General features: G+C 41.4%; 1 protein-coding gene across 1 annotated transcript in view; it reads left to right on the forward strand.

The window, feature by feature from the left end:
- Positions 1-902: 902 nt before the first annotated feature.
- The window catches only part of PRTG (protogenin), a gene marked incomplete at its 3' end in the record, with an annotated part of 124,970 nt that continues 110,808 nt past the window's right edge, over positions 903-15,064 (forward strand). The window contains exons 1-2 of the mRNA XM_080674044.1: positions 903-1,074; positions 3,263-3,565. Of these exons, the coding sequence (XP_080530170.1) occupies positions 984-1,074; positions 3,263-3,565 (394 nt within the window). The 5' untranslated portion in view covers positions 903-983. The remainder of the gene's footprint in view (positions 1,075-3,262; positions 3,566-15,064) is intronic.

Consider the following 15,064-nt stretch of genomic DNA (forward strand, 5'->3'; position numbering starts at 1 on the left):
CCAGACCTAGCTCAGAGAGCCTAAGAATCTTCAATTCTTAGGACAGGGCCTTTTGTGTGCACAGTTCTCAGGACGCACAGAACTTGGCTAACTTGAGAGATAATAAAACATCTCCCCAAAAGGTAATCGGTCATTTCAGGGCTCGTAGGAGATGCTTTTAATCTGCTGCATCTGATGGGGGCAAGGGGGATAAGAACTGTCCCCAAATGGGGGGCTTATCACCGGGGATGCCTGCAGTCTCGCGGACAAATCTCTGAAGTGGGAAATAGCCAGTTTCCCTCCACAGGGCCTCAGCGTGTGAGAGAAGCAGGGGGATGGGCAGGGGCCATCAGGGGAGAAGTCTCCGGCCTTTCCCCGTCTCTCAACACCATCCCTCCCCCACCCCGCCTCCTCCTTCTCTGAATCCTAAACAAGCCGGCGGGAGAGGGGCCCCGGGGGCAGGCTGGCCAGGAGGCTCGGCCTTTGTGGCTCAGTCCTCCACGGTGGCGGGGAGGCAGAGGGGGCGGGGACGCGGGCCGGAGACCCTCAGCCGGGGCTTGACCCCCAGGTGCATTGTCCGGCGCGGCCCGCCCCCCTCCTCGGGGCCGCGACCCTGTCGCCACCGCCCCCCCTCCCAGCGTCTCCCTCCGCCGGCCGCGCCGACTTCGCGGTGCCCAGACCAGGGGCCAGATGTAGAAAGTAGTCCGCGGGCCGGCAGCGGCGGTGCTGTCCACTCCGCGCCCCCGCCCCCCCAGCCGCTGCCTCACTCCGCCCCCAGGCCGGACTCTTCGGGTCCCCCGCCTCCTGCGAGCGGGTGTCCGTGCGCCGGCCTCGCCGCGACTACACACCGAGACCCGGGCGGGCCGCGCCACGCCACGCCGGTGCCCGAGCGGGAAGCCCAGGCTGCACGCGTCCAGCCGCGGCGCGGGGAGCTGCGGAGGCGGGGGCCAGGGGCGGACAACGGCTGCGGGGCGGCGGGGAGCATGCCCGCGCAGCCCCGCTGAATGGCGCCTTCTCTGCGACCCCTCGCCCGGCCGCGGCCGCCGGGGATGCTGCTGCTCCGCGCGCTCCTGCTGCTCCTCGGCTCAGTTCCAGGTGGGCGCGCTTTCTTCTGCGCTTCCGCGCCTGTGGGGCGCGAGTGGGCTGGGGAGAGAGGGAGCGGGGAGCGTGGAGGGGGCGGCGGGTCCTCCGCGGTGGCGCTGACCCCCGGTCCCTGTCTCTTCCCTGCAGCCGGTCGCGAGCGGTTGCCGGAGGCGCGAGTGGCCAGGGGGCGCGGGCAGGGCTGTGGGAGCCTCTCCCAGCGCACGCTCCTCCCACGGCGCTCCCCCTGGGCGCGGGCTGCAGCGCGGGGCGCCCACTGTCCACTCGCGCCCCTGCCTCCTCGCGCCATTGTCCGCGCTCCGGCTGCGTCCTAGCCTCTGCAGCCAGCCCGGCCCTCGCGCCGCCCGCCTGCCGGGGCCGCCGCGGCCGCACGTGGCTTTATTTATATTGTTTCCTCAGTGGCGGACTCACCACGCAGGGGGCGCCGGGGTTCCGCGAGGCTATCCGGCTTTGCAGTGGGGACAACCCCACGTTTTTGGGGGGGCTGGGGGAAGAGAAAAGGTAAACTCAGCGCCCAGGTGAGCACCCCTAGTGCCCCCACCTTCCAGCATCCGGATGGAGCGAGGGGGAGACGGGAGGGGTGCAATTGGAAAAAGAAGAGGGTTCGAAGTAGCGTGGCGGATTTGTGTCCCCGAGGGGATAAAGGGACCCGAACCTGAGAGGGAAGGCATCTAAATAGGATTTATTTCTCGCAGCCAGGTATTTTGGGACAGGGCCTGAGGGGTGTACGAAACTGAAGAACCCTCCAAACTCCGGGTTAACCGTGCGCCAACTTGGATGAACTAATTTTTCTTTTGTGTCTGTGTTGGTTATCCTCAAAAAGAAATAAAAAATGTAAAGTGGATGTGGTGGTTGGGGGTGGGAGAAGTGTTCAGGCGAATGGGTTGTTTTATTTATCGACAGGTTAAAACCCCGGACTTACTTTTTTTTTTTCTGGAGGAGTTCGTTTTCTGTTAGCATGAGAAAAGGATCAAAGTGAGATTTGACTCGGAAACACAATGGGCGCCTTCCGGAGTGGCCCTCCACCGCGCGGGGCAGTTAGGGTCGCTCGCTGCGCCCTGGGCATACATTAGCAGTTGTCAGCCTGGGTGTGGGAGCGTGACCAGTGTGTGAGGGTACCGAGGACCTGCCTTGCTCAGAGACAGAGACCAATCCCGGAGATTTGTACTCAAGGATTAAAAACAATCAGAAGGAATATGAAACGTTCCCTCCAGACCCCTAACGCCCTACTCGGGCCCCAGTCCACATGCAACACTTGAGCCTTTGCACTGACTGCAAGAGGTGACAAGGTATTAGGTGGTCGTAGGATCCTGGAGGGGAGAGAGGGCAATCTGTATACCTAGCATAAAACCTTTCCTCTGCTCTGATAGAAAGTGTACTGGTTGATTAAGCAATCTCTTATCCCTATTAGACAGTAAGGACCAATTAGTCACGCATTTTTTTCCCAACAGTTGGCAGTTCCAAAAAAAAAAAAAAAAGAAAGAAAGAAAGGGAAAAAAAGTTTCCTAATCCGATCACCCACTGAGTACAAGCAGCAAGAGTTACCAACTTTTCAAAGTCAACTGTCTGTCCTTTAAATATCTACCTGACTCTGGAGACATTAAGTAAATGGGTCTCTTTCCAGGAGAGGAGACAGAGTCCTTGGTGTAAAAGGGCAGATGTAAAAATGCAAACTTGTAATTTGTCACAAAAGATAAACACTCTTCTCAAAGGAGTAGGTGCCAGGGCTCCAAAAACACTTCAAGGGACAAGGAAATAAACTTGCTTGTTCACAGAGTTGGAGTTTTGCTAATGATTTCTTGTAAAATTAGACTTTTACGACTTACTCTGTTCAAGATCTTTTTGACAAGCTTGTAAAAGTAGCAAACAGCTTGTGCTCAGGAGTTCTCCTGATGATTTTGAAACTCTAGCAAGAAACTTGAGAACAGAATTCTTAAAAGGCATAGATGTTATGGAAATCTTCCCCCATGCTTTTAGTGTACATGTTTTAAAAGGTGATATTTCTGATTTGTTGAAAAGGTTTGCTGAAACTTAGATGGTATATTAAGATGCTTGTGAGTTAACTAATATGGTTTGTTAAGCTTTGTCTTATTACACCCTGAATATGTGTTTTACAATTGTGTGCTAAGAAATGATGTTATACCTATAATTCTGGATATACCTTTCCCCCTTTTCATTATAGGAATGTGGTGCTTTAGCGAACTGTTTTTTGTAAATGAACCACAGGATGTAACTGTCACAAGAAAAGACCCAGTCATGTTAGATTGCCAGGCTCACGGAGAAATTCCTATTAAGGTCACATGGTTGAAAAATGGAGCTAAAGTGTCTGAAAATAAGCGGATCCAGGTCCTGTCTAACGGCTCTTTATACATCAGTGAGGTGGAAGGCAAACGAGGAGAGCAGTCGGATGAAGGATTTTATCAGTGCTTGGCAATGAACAAATATGGAGCCATTCTTAGTCAAAAAGCTCATCTGACCTTTTCAAGTAAGTGTTTAAGTTCTTGATTGTTTTACATTTTTCATTGCTATATTCTGATAATTTCTCAAGTCATTTATATGCTAATCCCAAGGTCATACAAACATTAGGAATTTTCCTGGAGATACTAGTTGATGCCAACAAAAGGCTGCAGAAAAATCTGAGGGGGAAAATGTAAATTCAACCGAGTGAGCACAAAAGTTAGGTTTGGAACATGAAAACCTGTAGAGGTGGCTTTATGTAAATTTAAGTGTTTCCCTGTGAGGAGAGTTGAGAGTAAAAGTTTGGCCAACACAACAACAGTAGTTCTAAAAATCGAATCTTTTGTAAAAGAATAATTGAATTTTTAAAATTACTAGCAAAGCTTTCTGTTTTGCAAATGGCCCTGGAGTGCTCTTTCTTACAGCTCAACCTTCCATTGCTCTGACCGCTTTAAGATCACCCATGTTGCTTTTAATTGTAAGCGAGGGCATTGGTCAGTAACTCTCAAGCCTTTGAAGTATTCCTAGTCTTTTCCTGCTGAGAGAGAAAGAGATTAAGGCCATTTCCATATTATGCCTAATGGACTTAAACCAGATCTGCTCACCTTTTTCCAGTTGTCATAAAGTTTGCTGTCTAATGATTTCCTTTGTATTAACAACCCCATCAGATCAACCATCTGTCCAGGAGATCCATTGCTTGGAGGTTGACCTGATGACTGTTGGGTGTAAAGATAGGTCTAAGATACAGGGTACTCCGTGTTTCCACTGAGGCTTTCCACCTCTTCAGGTGATCAAACAATGCAGCACAGCACTGTAATAGACATTTAAATCTTAAAAAAAAAAAAAAAACACACACACACAACTGTATCTTTTAAAAAGTTGTACAGGCAACCTACTTACATGCTTTTGTTGATCCACAGAAAAATAGATTCTGCACTATACTTTCAAACTGATCATTTAAAAGATGAACAATAGGAAGAGGGAGCTCTTGACATCAAGGCATAATCTTTAGGAAATAGTTTCTTCAAAGTCTACACAGTTGAAATTTAGGAAGCTATTGGCAGGGGTTTCCTAGGTGATTTTATTGTAACTGTCTATGGCCATTTTTATGTCAGATTCATTTAGCAGTTTATTTTATTTATACAATAATTGTAGAAAATAAATTGCAAGCAAAGATGTTTTTATATTGAAATATGCCAGAAAATAGAGAAGTTTCCAATTCTAGTCCTCTCCCCCCCAAGAATAGCATAAACCTGAGAGAATTTCTGATAAACTTTTTTTTTTTTTTTTTTTGCTGTAATCATTGGCCAGTAATTATTTTTGTTGTTGCTGAGGAATGGTTTTTCTGTGAAGTACTGTTTTCAGGAGAGTGTGCTTTTTCTATTATGTTCTCTTCATTTAACTTTTGTATAATGTAGAATTGTTTTAGAGAGTTGTAATTTTTCTTTCTTACTGGGTTTGGGAAATCATGTGTTTTCAAACCCAGAAACTGTAACTGGTATTACCTTGCCGGAGAGGAGAAGGGCAAGATGGATAGGTGGGTGGGCCTTGAAAAGATCAGGCATTTGTCATGACCACAACTTATTTCCAGGACCTCCTTGGAAGCCTGACAGAATTCAAGGGTACCCAGAAATACTACGGAAGCACACAGAGCTTTCAGATTTCATAGTCTGAACAGTGTAATAAATGTTAGTAACAGCAAAACCCGTGTTGGTATTGGCTTTTTTAGTATATTTTAAAAATGTATACTAAATATTTAATTACCTGTGAATCATTTTGAAGGTTCCTGTGAAGTAGTTTTCATATTGTAAATACCAAAAACTTTCTAATGGAACTATTTAGAACATTGCTTTGCTATTAAGTATCAACTGTAGTCAGTTATAAGGACCCCTCTTTTCATATGCGTACATTTTATTTAACTCTGAGAAGGTATTTTGCTAAGAAATTGCATTTAGTATTATAGATTTAAAATAAGAAATGCATAGTGGGTTTAGATTTTTCTTTAGAAATATGAGGTTTCTTAGAGATTCTGAACTTACCAAATAGTTCTGATATCTAAGAAGCCAATGCCCAATGACTTTATCCTGTGTTCAGGGTAAAGCTATAATACATATTAGACAGGAAGAGAATAGGCATTAAGTGGACATTCTGGATTTGTGTGTGTGTGTGTGTGTGTGTGTGTGTTTAAGCTAGTTCTCTCCTAGTTATTGATAGCAGCAGGGTGCAAGTATGTTCTTTTTATTTTCTGGTCAAAGATTTTTGTCAGCAAGCATTGGTTCAGAGGTGTAATAATACAGCATCTGGAAATCTAAAACTTTAATCTGGGCACGTTTTAGATTTTTAACATGCAGGCAATCAAGTCTTGGTTTCTAAACTTAGGAACTAGAAGCTGAAAGTTGCACTCTAGGCAAGAATTCCATTATTCATGTGTAAATTAGGAATTCACAGGGTTAAAAGGTTAGAAACTGGCCAGGATGAGGTTTACCCTTGTGATAAAGAGCAGATGACCCTCATTCATTGGCCAAAGCTTTCATGTAGCTCTTCTGCAAAGTTAGCTATTGCCACGAATTGTTCTTGAGGAATGCAGAAATTCAAATGTGAACAGGCCTTTCCTTAAGTGTCACTGTGGAGCCTTATCTCCCAAGCACATCAGAGCCTGCTGCAGGGACAAGGTTCCTCCCCAAAGGCCTGGAGGCTTTGCTTTCCTGTTGTTCATCCAAGCACAAAAGAATCTGTCTAATTTAGTTTATCTAAGGCATCCCATTTTTAAAGGAAAGTATAGGGTTAAAGTAATATTTAGTTGTTGTTGTTTTAAATGAAGGTAATCCTTTTTTATTGATAGCCGTTTTGGCTGTTTTACATTTTCATGTCATTGGAATAGAAAGGGGAGTGATGTGGAAGACCCTTTTTCTGGTTGTATACAATAGTAAGAACAGAAGATTAAACCGTTTCCTATAAATTTCCATATTTTAAACTTTTGGCAAATCAAATTTTCACATTCATGGGTGCTAAGTCTTCACGAGGTAAATAACTTAAATGTTTTGAGAAGTATGAAATACTGTATGGACATCCTGATGTTTCTTGAATTCTCAATGTTGAGTAAGATAAATTTCATAGGAAAGCATTAGTGTGGTAAAACGGTCTCATATTTCAACAAGTTTAAATTAAGATAAGAGACATTTGAGAGAAGTAAAGGAGGAGGCGGGTTGTGTTCTGTGATGTGTAAAAGACTGGCTGTAAGCTAGTGATTGAACAGGAAGCTAGTTGTTTATTTCCTTTCCATAAAAGGTGGAAATTGAAGTCTTAGGGTAGAGGGAAAGAGAACATAAAGCTGGTTTATATTTTGTAGGTTTTTCAGGACTGTTCACTTGGATGGAAAATAATTTTTTAAGTGAGCATTTATTTGTAGCTGGAAGACCATAGGAATTTTAACCTTATGATGGATTTTTTCCCCAAAAAAGTTGGGGTTAGTTTTGGCATTCCTAAAGTTTTGTGGGTTGTTTTTTTTTTTTGGGGGGGGGGGGGGTCCATTTCTATAACTTTAAAAGGATGTTGATTGTTTTCCATGAATAAAATGTTTGTCATTCAGTTTAAATTGAGATTAAACTTGAATTTTATTTTTTGAATGAGATTAATGGAAAACTGTTCTGTGAGTGTGGTTTCTATATTAAAGAGTAATATATAAATTATAGCCCCAAGTTGATCTTGAAATGTGAAGTTAAAATATATTAAAAACATTTAAAGATTCATGTTAAAAAGAAAGGGTGGACAGTATATTGAAAAGAGAAAGATAAAAACTATGAGACTGTTAGTCAAAATTTTGAATTTTATTAATGATCTTGGACCCAAGATTTTGCTACGTTGTCACTTTTTATTGAGATTTGTACATGCTGTAAAGGACAGAGTGTTACCTGTCTGCATGTTCACCTCAAATCATGCCTTAATTCAAGAGTGCTAACACAAAATAAAAAGTCATTTGGTTTTGGAAAAATAAGACAGAACTGAGGTATTTAGAGACATCAGTCTGGCAACACTGTAGGTAAGGTTCAGCTTTCTGGGATTCAAGAAAAATTATCTTGAAAGAGAGGGGGTATGGTTCAAAAGTACATGTTTAACTTAAAAACTGACCATCTTAAAATTGCCTAAGCTAACTCAGGGAAGTAAAAGCACTTACGGTTCTACAGTCTTATTTACAATGACACTTGGTTCTTAGAGTCTGTCTACTTAAAAGGTTTATCAGGTACCTGATAATCGCTGGGTAATGGAACCAGTTTTTCCCACTTTGCAGTTGATTAGTGAGGATCATTTCTCATCTTAAGAAATGTGTAACACTATCTCACTGTTTTTCACAGTTGTTGGAAATTTTATTTTTTAACGAAGCAGAGTCCACTGAGGGGTCGAGTTATAATTCATATATATGTGTATATATATGTGTATATATATGTAAATTTGTTATATATATATATATGTTGGTTTATTTTGTTTCTGTCCAGCTTTTTAATGGAATTTTGAAAGGGCATTTGGTATGTCCCTCTTTTTGCCAACTATCTCTGATGATTCCAGAGAAAGGGTCTCACTTAGATCAGTTGTTTGCTCAGGGATTTGATGTCATTGCTCCTGAATTTAACAGCTGGGCCTATTGATGAAGTCCAGAGCAATTTAAAAGAATAGCAAAAAACAAATCTTTTTAACCAGGGTTTTAGGTTAAAGGAGTTTTTCAATTAATAAAGCAATGCATTTGAAGTTACTTTTTTGAAATCCCTCACTAATATTCTTGACTACAATTTTGAGAGATGATATTTATCTGACAGAAGCATAGTCACTAAGGATTACTTTCAGCTTTTAAACTGGCAATTACTAAATTTTTTAAATTGATTTTAGAGAGAGGGGGGAAGGAGGGAGAGAGAGAGAGAGGGAGGGAGAGAAACATCAATTTGTTGTTCCACTTATTTATGCATTCATTGGTTGATTCTTATATGTGCCCTGACCTGAGATTGAACCCACAACCTTGTCATATGGGGAGGATAGTCTAAACAACTGAACTACCTGGCCAGGGCCTGACAATTAGCATTTATATGAAAAATAATCAATAGTGTTGAGTGAGTCAGTTTGTTGAGGGTCATAGTTGAAGCAGCTATGATTTTTTTTTAAAGAGAAATCCTAAAAATTGTACCCCAAATTAAGCTTTCATTGTCAGCACTATTTTAATACTTCTGGGAGTTTATAGTGTCCAGACATTTTATAGAAGCATTTTTGAAGTTATTTAAATCTTGGTAATTAAGAGAGGAAGAAGACAATTGTAATCATTGCAGCAATATTGGCAGTAGCTCTAACATAGTAATCTGCACAGAATAAGCTCACAGTCAAGAGTTGACAATGGTGATGTGCAAAAACAGTAAAAAATGTACCAAATTACCTTCAGTGGCTGTAATTCTGAAGCCAAGTGAATTGCCATAGGGATATGTATTGCAGAGGATAAAGGCATCATCCTCGCAAAGGTTTTTGACACTAATCTGACAAATACTTCCCTGACTTTCACATTCCCTGTTTCTTTTCTTTAACCTCTGATTCTCAGGAACTGCTTTTGATGAGCTTTGAAAGTCAAATTCTTATAGACTGAGCAGAGGGCATGAATTAAAAGTGTTCGTTTTTTCAGTGTCTGGAGGGTTTGCCCTTTCCTTGTGTTTATATATCTGTATATATTTTATAAGCTGCATTTATAATGGCTAGATTAATTGACTGTTGGAGAATGCAATCATTGTTCAGGGTTCTGGTTTCAAACTTGTATCCTCACTGGGCTTAGTTCTTTGAAAAGGAGAAAATTTTTAAAAAATTTCACTTTGTGAAACTACAGTAATTCCTGTTTAGAACACTATGAGGTGTTTTTTGTTTTTTTGTTTTTTATGATTCCGCTTTATATAGACTACTTTCTCTAAATCAGTTTTATTCTTTTGGAATAATCCTCCAAAATAGCCTTTTTATTGTTTTGTAGTATTTTTAGTACTACTAAGAATGGATTTTCTACTCCACCAACATTTACCCCTCCCCCCCAAATAATAATAAAATAACATAAAGAAAAAAGAAAAATATATTTCTTGTGGATTACATTTTCAGAGTTTCTCAACCTTCTGCAGATGACACGTGGGGATAGTAATTCTTCATTGTGGAGACTGTTGGGTGCAGTGTAGCAGCACCCCTAGCCTCTACATACCAGGTGCCTCATCTCAGTTTTGACAACCAAAAAAAAAAAAAATGTGTTTTGTAGGCAAAAATCAGCCCTGGTTGAGAACCACTGATGTTTCTGAAAATAATAGAGAACTTATTTCCAAGTCATACTGTGGCCATTAGTCATTTTAACAGTTTCTGTCTTTTGCTTGATATTTTACTTGGTGTTAACACTGCTAAATGTATTTATTAGAGAAGCATTTACTATTTTTAAATATTGCCAAGGAAGGTCTATTTTTTTAAAAGATGTGTTTGGGTCTTTGTCTGAGTTGGAGTGATATTGTCTCTTTACCCTTTTTTTTTCACACACGTGGTACATTGAAAATTATTGAGAGTTCACCCTTCTGTAGTTCCATTCATTTTGATTTCAATATTTTAGCTCTTTTTTGGGGGGATATCTAGTCTTAAGAGTAAATGCGAATTTTATTTCACCCTGATTATGCAGCACCTTTTATTTTCTTGATGTGATGGACACCATAGTTGAAAAGATATGAGAAATCTCCATGTGTGGTAAATGTTAAAGAACATCTATTGTGATGCTCTGCATGGAGAGAAGTAAAACTGTATGTGATTAACAGCCCAGAGAATAACATTTGCTGTGTGGTAGGTGGTTTGTTGGGTGAATGGTTAACAGAAATCTTTTCAGCTAATTCAATGGCACCATAGACTTATTTTGGGCAAAAGCAATTTAGCTTCCTGCAGATAATGTTGTAACGATAGTGGCGTCTTGAGAGGGCATCAAGGGGTGACTAAAGGGAAAATAATTAGACACTGAAGTATGTTAATTAGTATATGGAAAGTTGCAGGGAAATTTTTGACTGGTTATTATTGAAATATTGTCTTAGATTACTTATTAGTAGTGGGCAGGGAGTTCATAGTCTTCATCTTTCCCAAGATATCACTCTTTGTATGTGCTTCTGTTTTGGTTAGTTATTTATGCTAGGAAAAGCTATGAATGTTGCTACCTGTAATTGACCACCTGTAGAGGCCAGTAGTCACTGGTGGCCCAACTGGCAAGTTGAGATGGAAGAAAGAGGAAGCAGAATATTTCATTAAGTGGCTCTAATGCTGAGCAAGGCTAGCTGAACATACGGTACCCTGTGTTCTACTCCAAAAAAAATACTTGGAGTAGAGCAAATCATCAGTTAGTTCAAAATAAAAGAGGAGAAGGCACATTTTTTTCTTGTAATTAGGAAATAGTATCTATATCAAAATAGAATTTTAATGTTCTTGAGTACTTGTAGTCATTTCATAAAGAAATTATGAAATTGATAACTGCCAATATTTGGTAAATCTTCTTAGTGCTGCCATGTTTTTTATTGAGTTGCTGGGAGCTTCTGTGGAAAAGCAGAAAGAATAACAAAGGGGAGAGTCAAGCATTAATTTCTTCTCCATTGGTGGTGACTTATATGACTTCAGACCAGGAGTGGGGAACGTCCGGCCCATGGGGTGTATAAGGCCTGAGAAATCATTTGGTCTGGCCATGCAGGCTAATTTTTAAGTTAATAATTTTGCATGGCTCACGCATGATGTTATAAATATCTAAATAGCCCTTGGCAGAAAAAAGGTTTCCCACCCCGCTTTAGCCTAATCACTTAATTATTCTGATCCTTGTCTTATCTGTAAAAATGGGTAGTTGGCCCTAGCCAGTTTGGATCAGTGGATAGAGTGTCAGCCTGGGGACCAAAGGGTCCTGGGTTCGATTCCATGGTTGCAGGCTCCTCCTTGGCCCAGGCCCTGGCTGGGGAGCATGCAGGAGGAAACCAATCAATGTGTTTCTCTCACATCCATGTTTCTATCTTTCCCTCTCTCTCCCACTCTCCCTAAAAATCAATGGAAAACTATCCTCTGGTGAGGATTAACAAAACAAACAAACAAAAAATGGGTAGCTGGAAAAATAAGGAGATGGGTGTTGAACAATATAGTGTCATTGTAATTTTAAGTAAATGGCCAATAAATGATATCTTTATTATTTTTATAAGACTTATGTCCAATCACATCGCAAGAGAACCATTTAAGTCATGGAGAAAAAATGTTTAAAGCTTGGCCATTATTTAACTTGGTACTTTTAAGAATTCATACTTTAGCCGTGAACCTTAGGGGGATCTGCTTTTGGAGAGTGGGATATCTTAAATCTATATGATCATTTGAACCAGTACTATTTTTAAGAGCCTAGAAAAAAAATAAAGTTACATTGTCTGAGACTGGACGGTTCAAGATAGTTGTGCTGCTTTGAAGGTTGTCATAGTGTCTGAGGGTATAACTCTACAAATATATGTCTGGTTCTGCTAATAATTAATAGTGTATTCTGATGTTTATAAACCCGATGTTTAAAAAAAATAGTGCTGATTTCATTTTAAGAGTTTTGCTCAACTCTCTTGAGGAAGTGTTTTAACAGAAGTAGATTATGCAGGCTCCCCACCACTGCCACCAATTCTTATTAAGAAAGATAAGGTTTAATCCCCTCCCTCCAGCTTTCAAGCTGAATTAGCTTGAGTCCCTCTGATTGGATTTACAGTAACTTCAATTAAAACATTGACCTCAGTATAGACACATAATACGAAAAAAATACTTTGATGTTGGTCTTGCCATTTTGTTACTTCTTTTTAACAGGGAGATTGAGCTACAGCTTTTCTTACAGTTAAATGTGTTTAGTATTTTCTTAATAAAAAGAATTTACTTTTTATATGTTCAAGAAAGCCACATTTTTATGCTCTGACAGTAATACTTTTTTAAAATTGATTTGAGAGAGAGAGGGGAAGGGAGAAGAGGAGAGAGAAGGAGGCAGGGAGGGAAATGGTGGGGGGAGGAGAGAGATTTATTGTTCCATTTATTTATACATTTGTTGGTTGATTCTTGTATATGCCCTGACTGGAGATCGAACCTACAACCTTGGCGTATCAGGATGACACTCTAACCAACTGAGCTACCCGGCCAGGGCTGACAGTAACTTTTAACATGCTGTTACGTGAGGGATGAACTTCAGTAAAACAATATTACCAAAAGTTTTACCAAAGGGATTTTAAAACTTATCCCAGTGATGAAATATGATTCCTTCAAAGCCTGCAAGTATCTTTACCTGGATGATTTACATTTTTAGAAATCTGTGATGATTAATACATGAAAGAAAGTATATAGACAGAAGAAACTTCGTGAAATTTCACCTTTGTGAAGTTTGTCAAGTTTAATTTTCAGTTCACCAGGTGTCAGTTAGGAAGCTCTGCTGTCAGGGAGAGAATTTTACTGTTTAGCAGGTGGTACAATCAGAAATTATGACGGGATCCACAGCTGGTCAATAGAGAAGCGACCAGTTTCTTACCAAATGGACTTGACTGCCATTCTTTATTAGGACAGAAAGAAGCTGACAGAAGTTTTATTCTGTTAAACATCTTTCAGAAAGGGGTGCCATTTAAAAAACTGAAATAAAAGAGAAACAAAGAAAATACATTATTATTTTCCATTGATCTTTAAATTTTTAAATACATGTTGAGATGCTAGTAATGAATATTTTGAAGAGAGAAGCTTAGGATTCCCTAAAAGTTATCCTATAGTCAGCAATGTTCCCTCATTTGACCTGCAGTGTTATTCTGCCTTCCTTCTAACATGAGTAAAGACCACAATGTGCAGTTTTAGAGATTTCTATTTTGTAAATAAGGAATATGGAGCTGGAATATACAACTGCCTTGCTGAAGGGCACAGCTACTAGATCTGGGATCAGAGCTCAGGTTTGCTGTTCCTATTCATGAATTGGCAATGCTTAAATAAAGACTTTCTGGTGTGTATTGTGTGGAAATGTGTCTTTCCTATAATAAAAGACTGAACGGCTGAACGACCAGTCACTATGATGTGCACTGACCATCAGGGCAGACGCTTAATGCAGGAGCTGCCCCCTGATGGTCAGTGCACTCCCATAGTGGGAGAGCAGCTCAGCCAGAAGCCCTGCGCCTGGCTCATGGCTGGCGAGCGCAAACAGCGGTGGCGGGAGTGGGCCTAAGCCATCAGTCAGATATCCCCCGAAGGCTCCCAGACTGTGAAACCCCCGATCTCAGGCCAGGCTGAGGGACGCCCCCCCCCAAGTGCACGATTTTCATGCACTGAGCCTCTAGTATTCAAATATATCCCATCAAATCCAGAATCTAGAAAAGAGAAGGGTAATGAAACTGACACTGAGATTAAAGACACTTCTTAATATTTATTTTAAAAATTTGACTTTAGCCCTGGCCAGTGTGGCTCAGTTGGTTGGAATATTGTCCTGTACACCAAAAAGTGGTGGGTTCGATTCCTGGTAAGGGCACATTCCTAGGTTGTGGGTTCTATCCCCAGTCAGGGCATATACAGGAGGCTGCTGATCAATGTTTATCTCTCATATTGATGTTTCTTTCTCTCCTTCCTGTCTCTAAAAAAATAAATAAAACATGTCCTTGGTGTGGATTAAATATATATATGTATATATATGTATGTGTGTATGACTTGATCCTTGTGCAACTTAACCTTTTACTACTTTACTTGTATAGGGCTTTATTGTTGATGATGTAGTAAATAGGTGATCATACCTAATAATAGACAATCATGTAAATTGACTGTACTTCTGCTACACCCACAGCCAATCAGTGAGTATGCAAATTAACCCAACAAAGATGGAGGTTAATTTGCATATGTAGGCCCCAGCAGCCTGGGTCCTGGGAACTTTCTCAGCACCCAGGTCACTCCGAGGTAGGCCCCACATGGGTCCTGAGCAACCTGGGAAGGGCCTGAGCCAGGGGGCTCCTGGGCAGGGGCAGAGCCAGCGATCAGAGGGAGCTGGGGGGCCCCTGCCCAGGCCCGAGGCTTTAGGCCTTGGCAGGGGTGGAGCCAGAGATCGGAGGCAATTGGTGTGAACTACAGAGGAAACACCTTTTCTGACCATTCATTGGCTAAGCTCCCTGTATGCCACTGGTAATATTCTTAGTAACTTGGGTATAAGAATCCAAAAAAGTGATTTAGGGTTTTTCCATCACACTTCTGGAGAAAAAAACAAAGGTCCACTGTTGAAGGGCTAAGAAATGTCATATCCTGCCCTAGCCAGTTTCGCTCAGTGGATAATGCCTTGGCTTGCCGACCACAGGGTCCGGGTTCGATTCTGATCAAGGGCATGTACCTAGGTTGCAGGCTTCTCCCTGGCCGGGGCCCAGGTCAGGGCTCATGCAGGAGGCAACCAATCAAAGTGTTCCTCTCACTTTGATGTTTCTCTCTGTCTTTCCCTTTCTCTTCCACATTCTCTAAAAATCGATGGAAACATATCCTCAGGTGAGGATAAAAAAAA

The sequence above is a fragment of the Plecotus auritus genome (assembly GCF_963455305.1).
Source record: "Plecotus auritus genome assembly, chromosome: 1".
Classification (NCBI taxonomy): Eukaryota; Metazoa; Chordata; class Mammalia; order Chiroptera; family Vespertilionidae; genus Plecotus; species Plecotus auritus.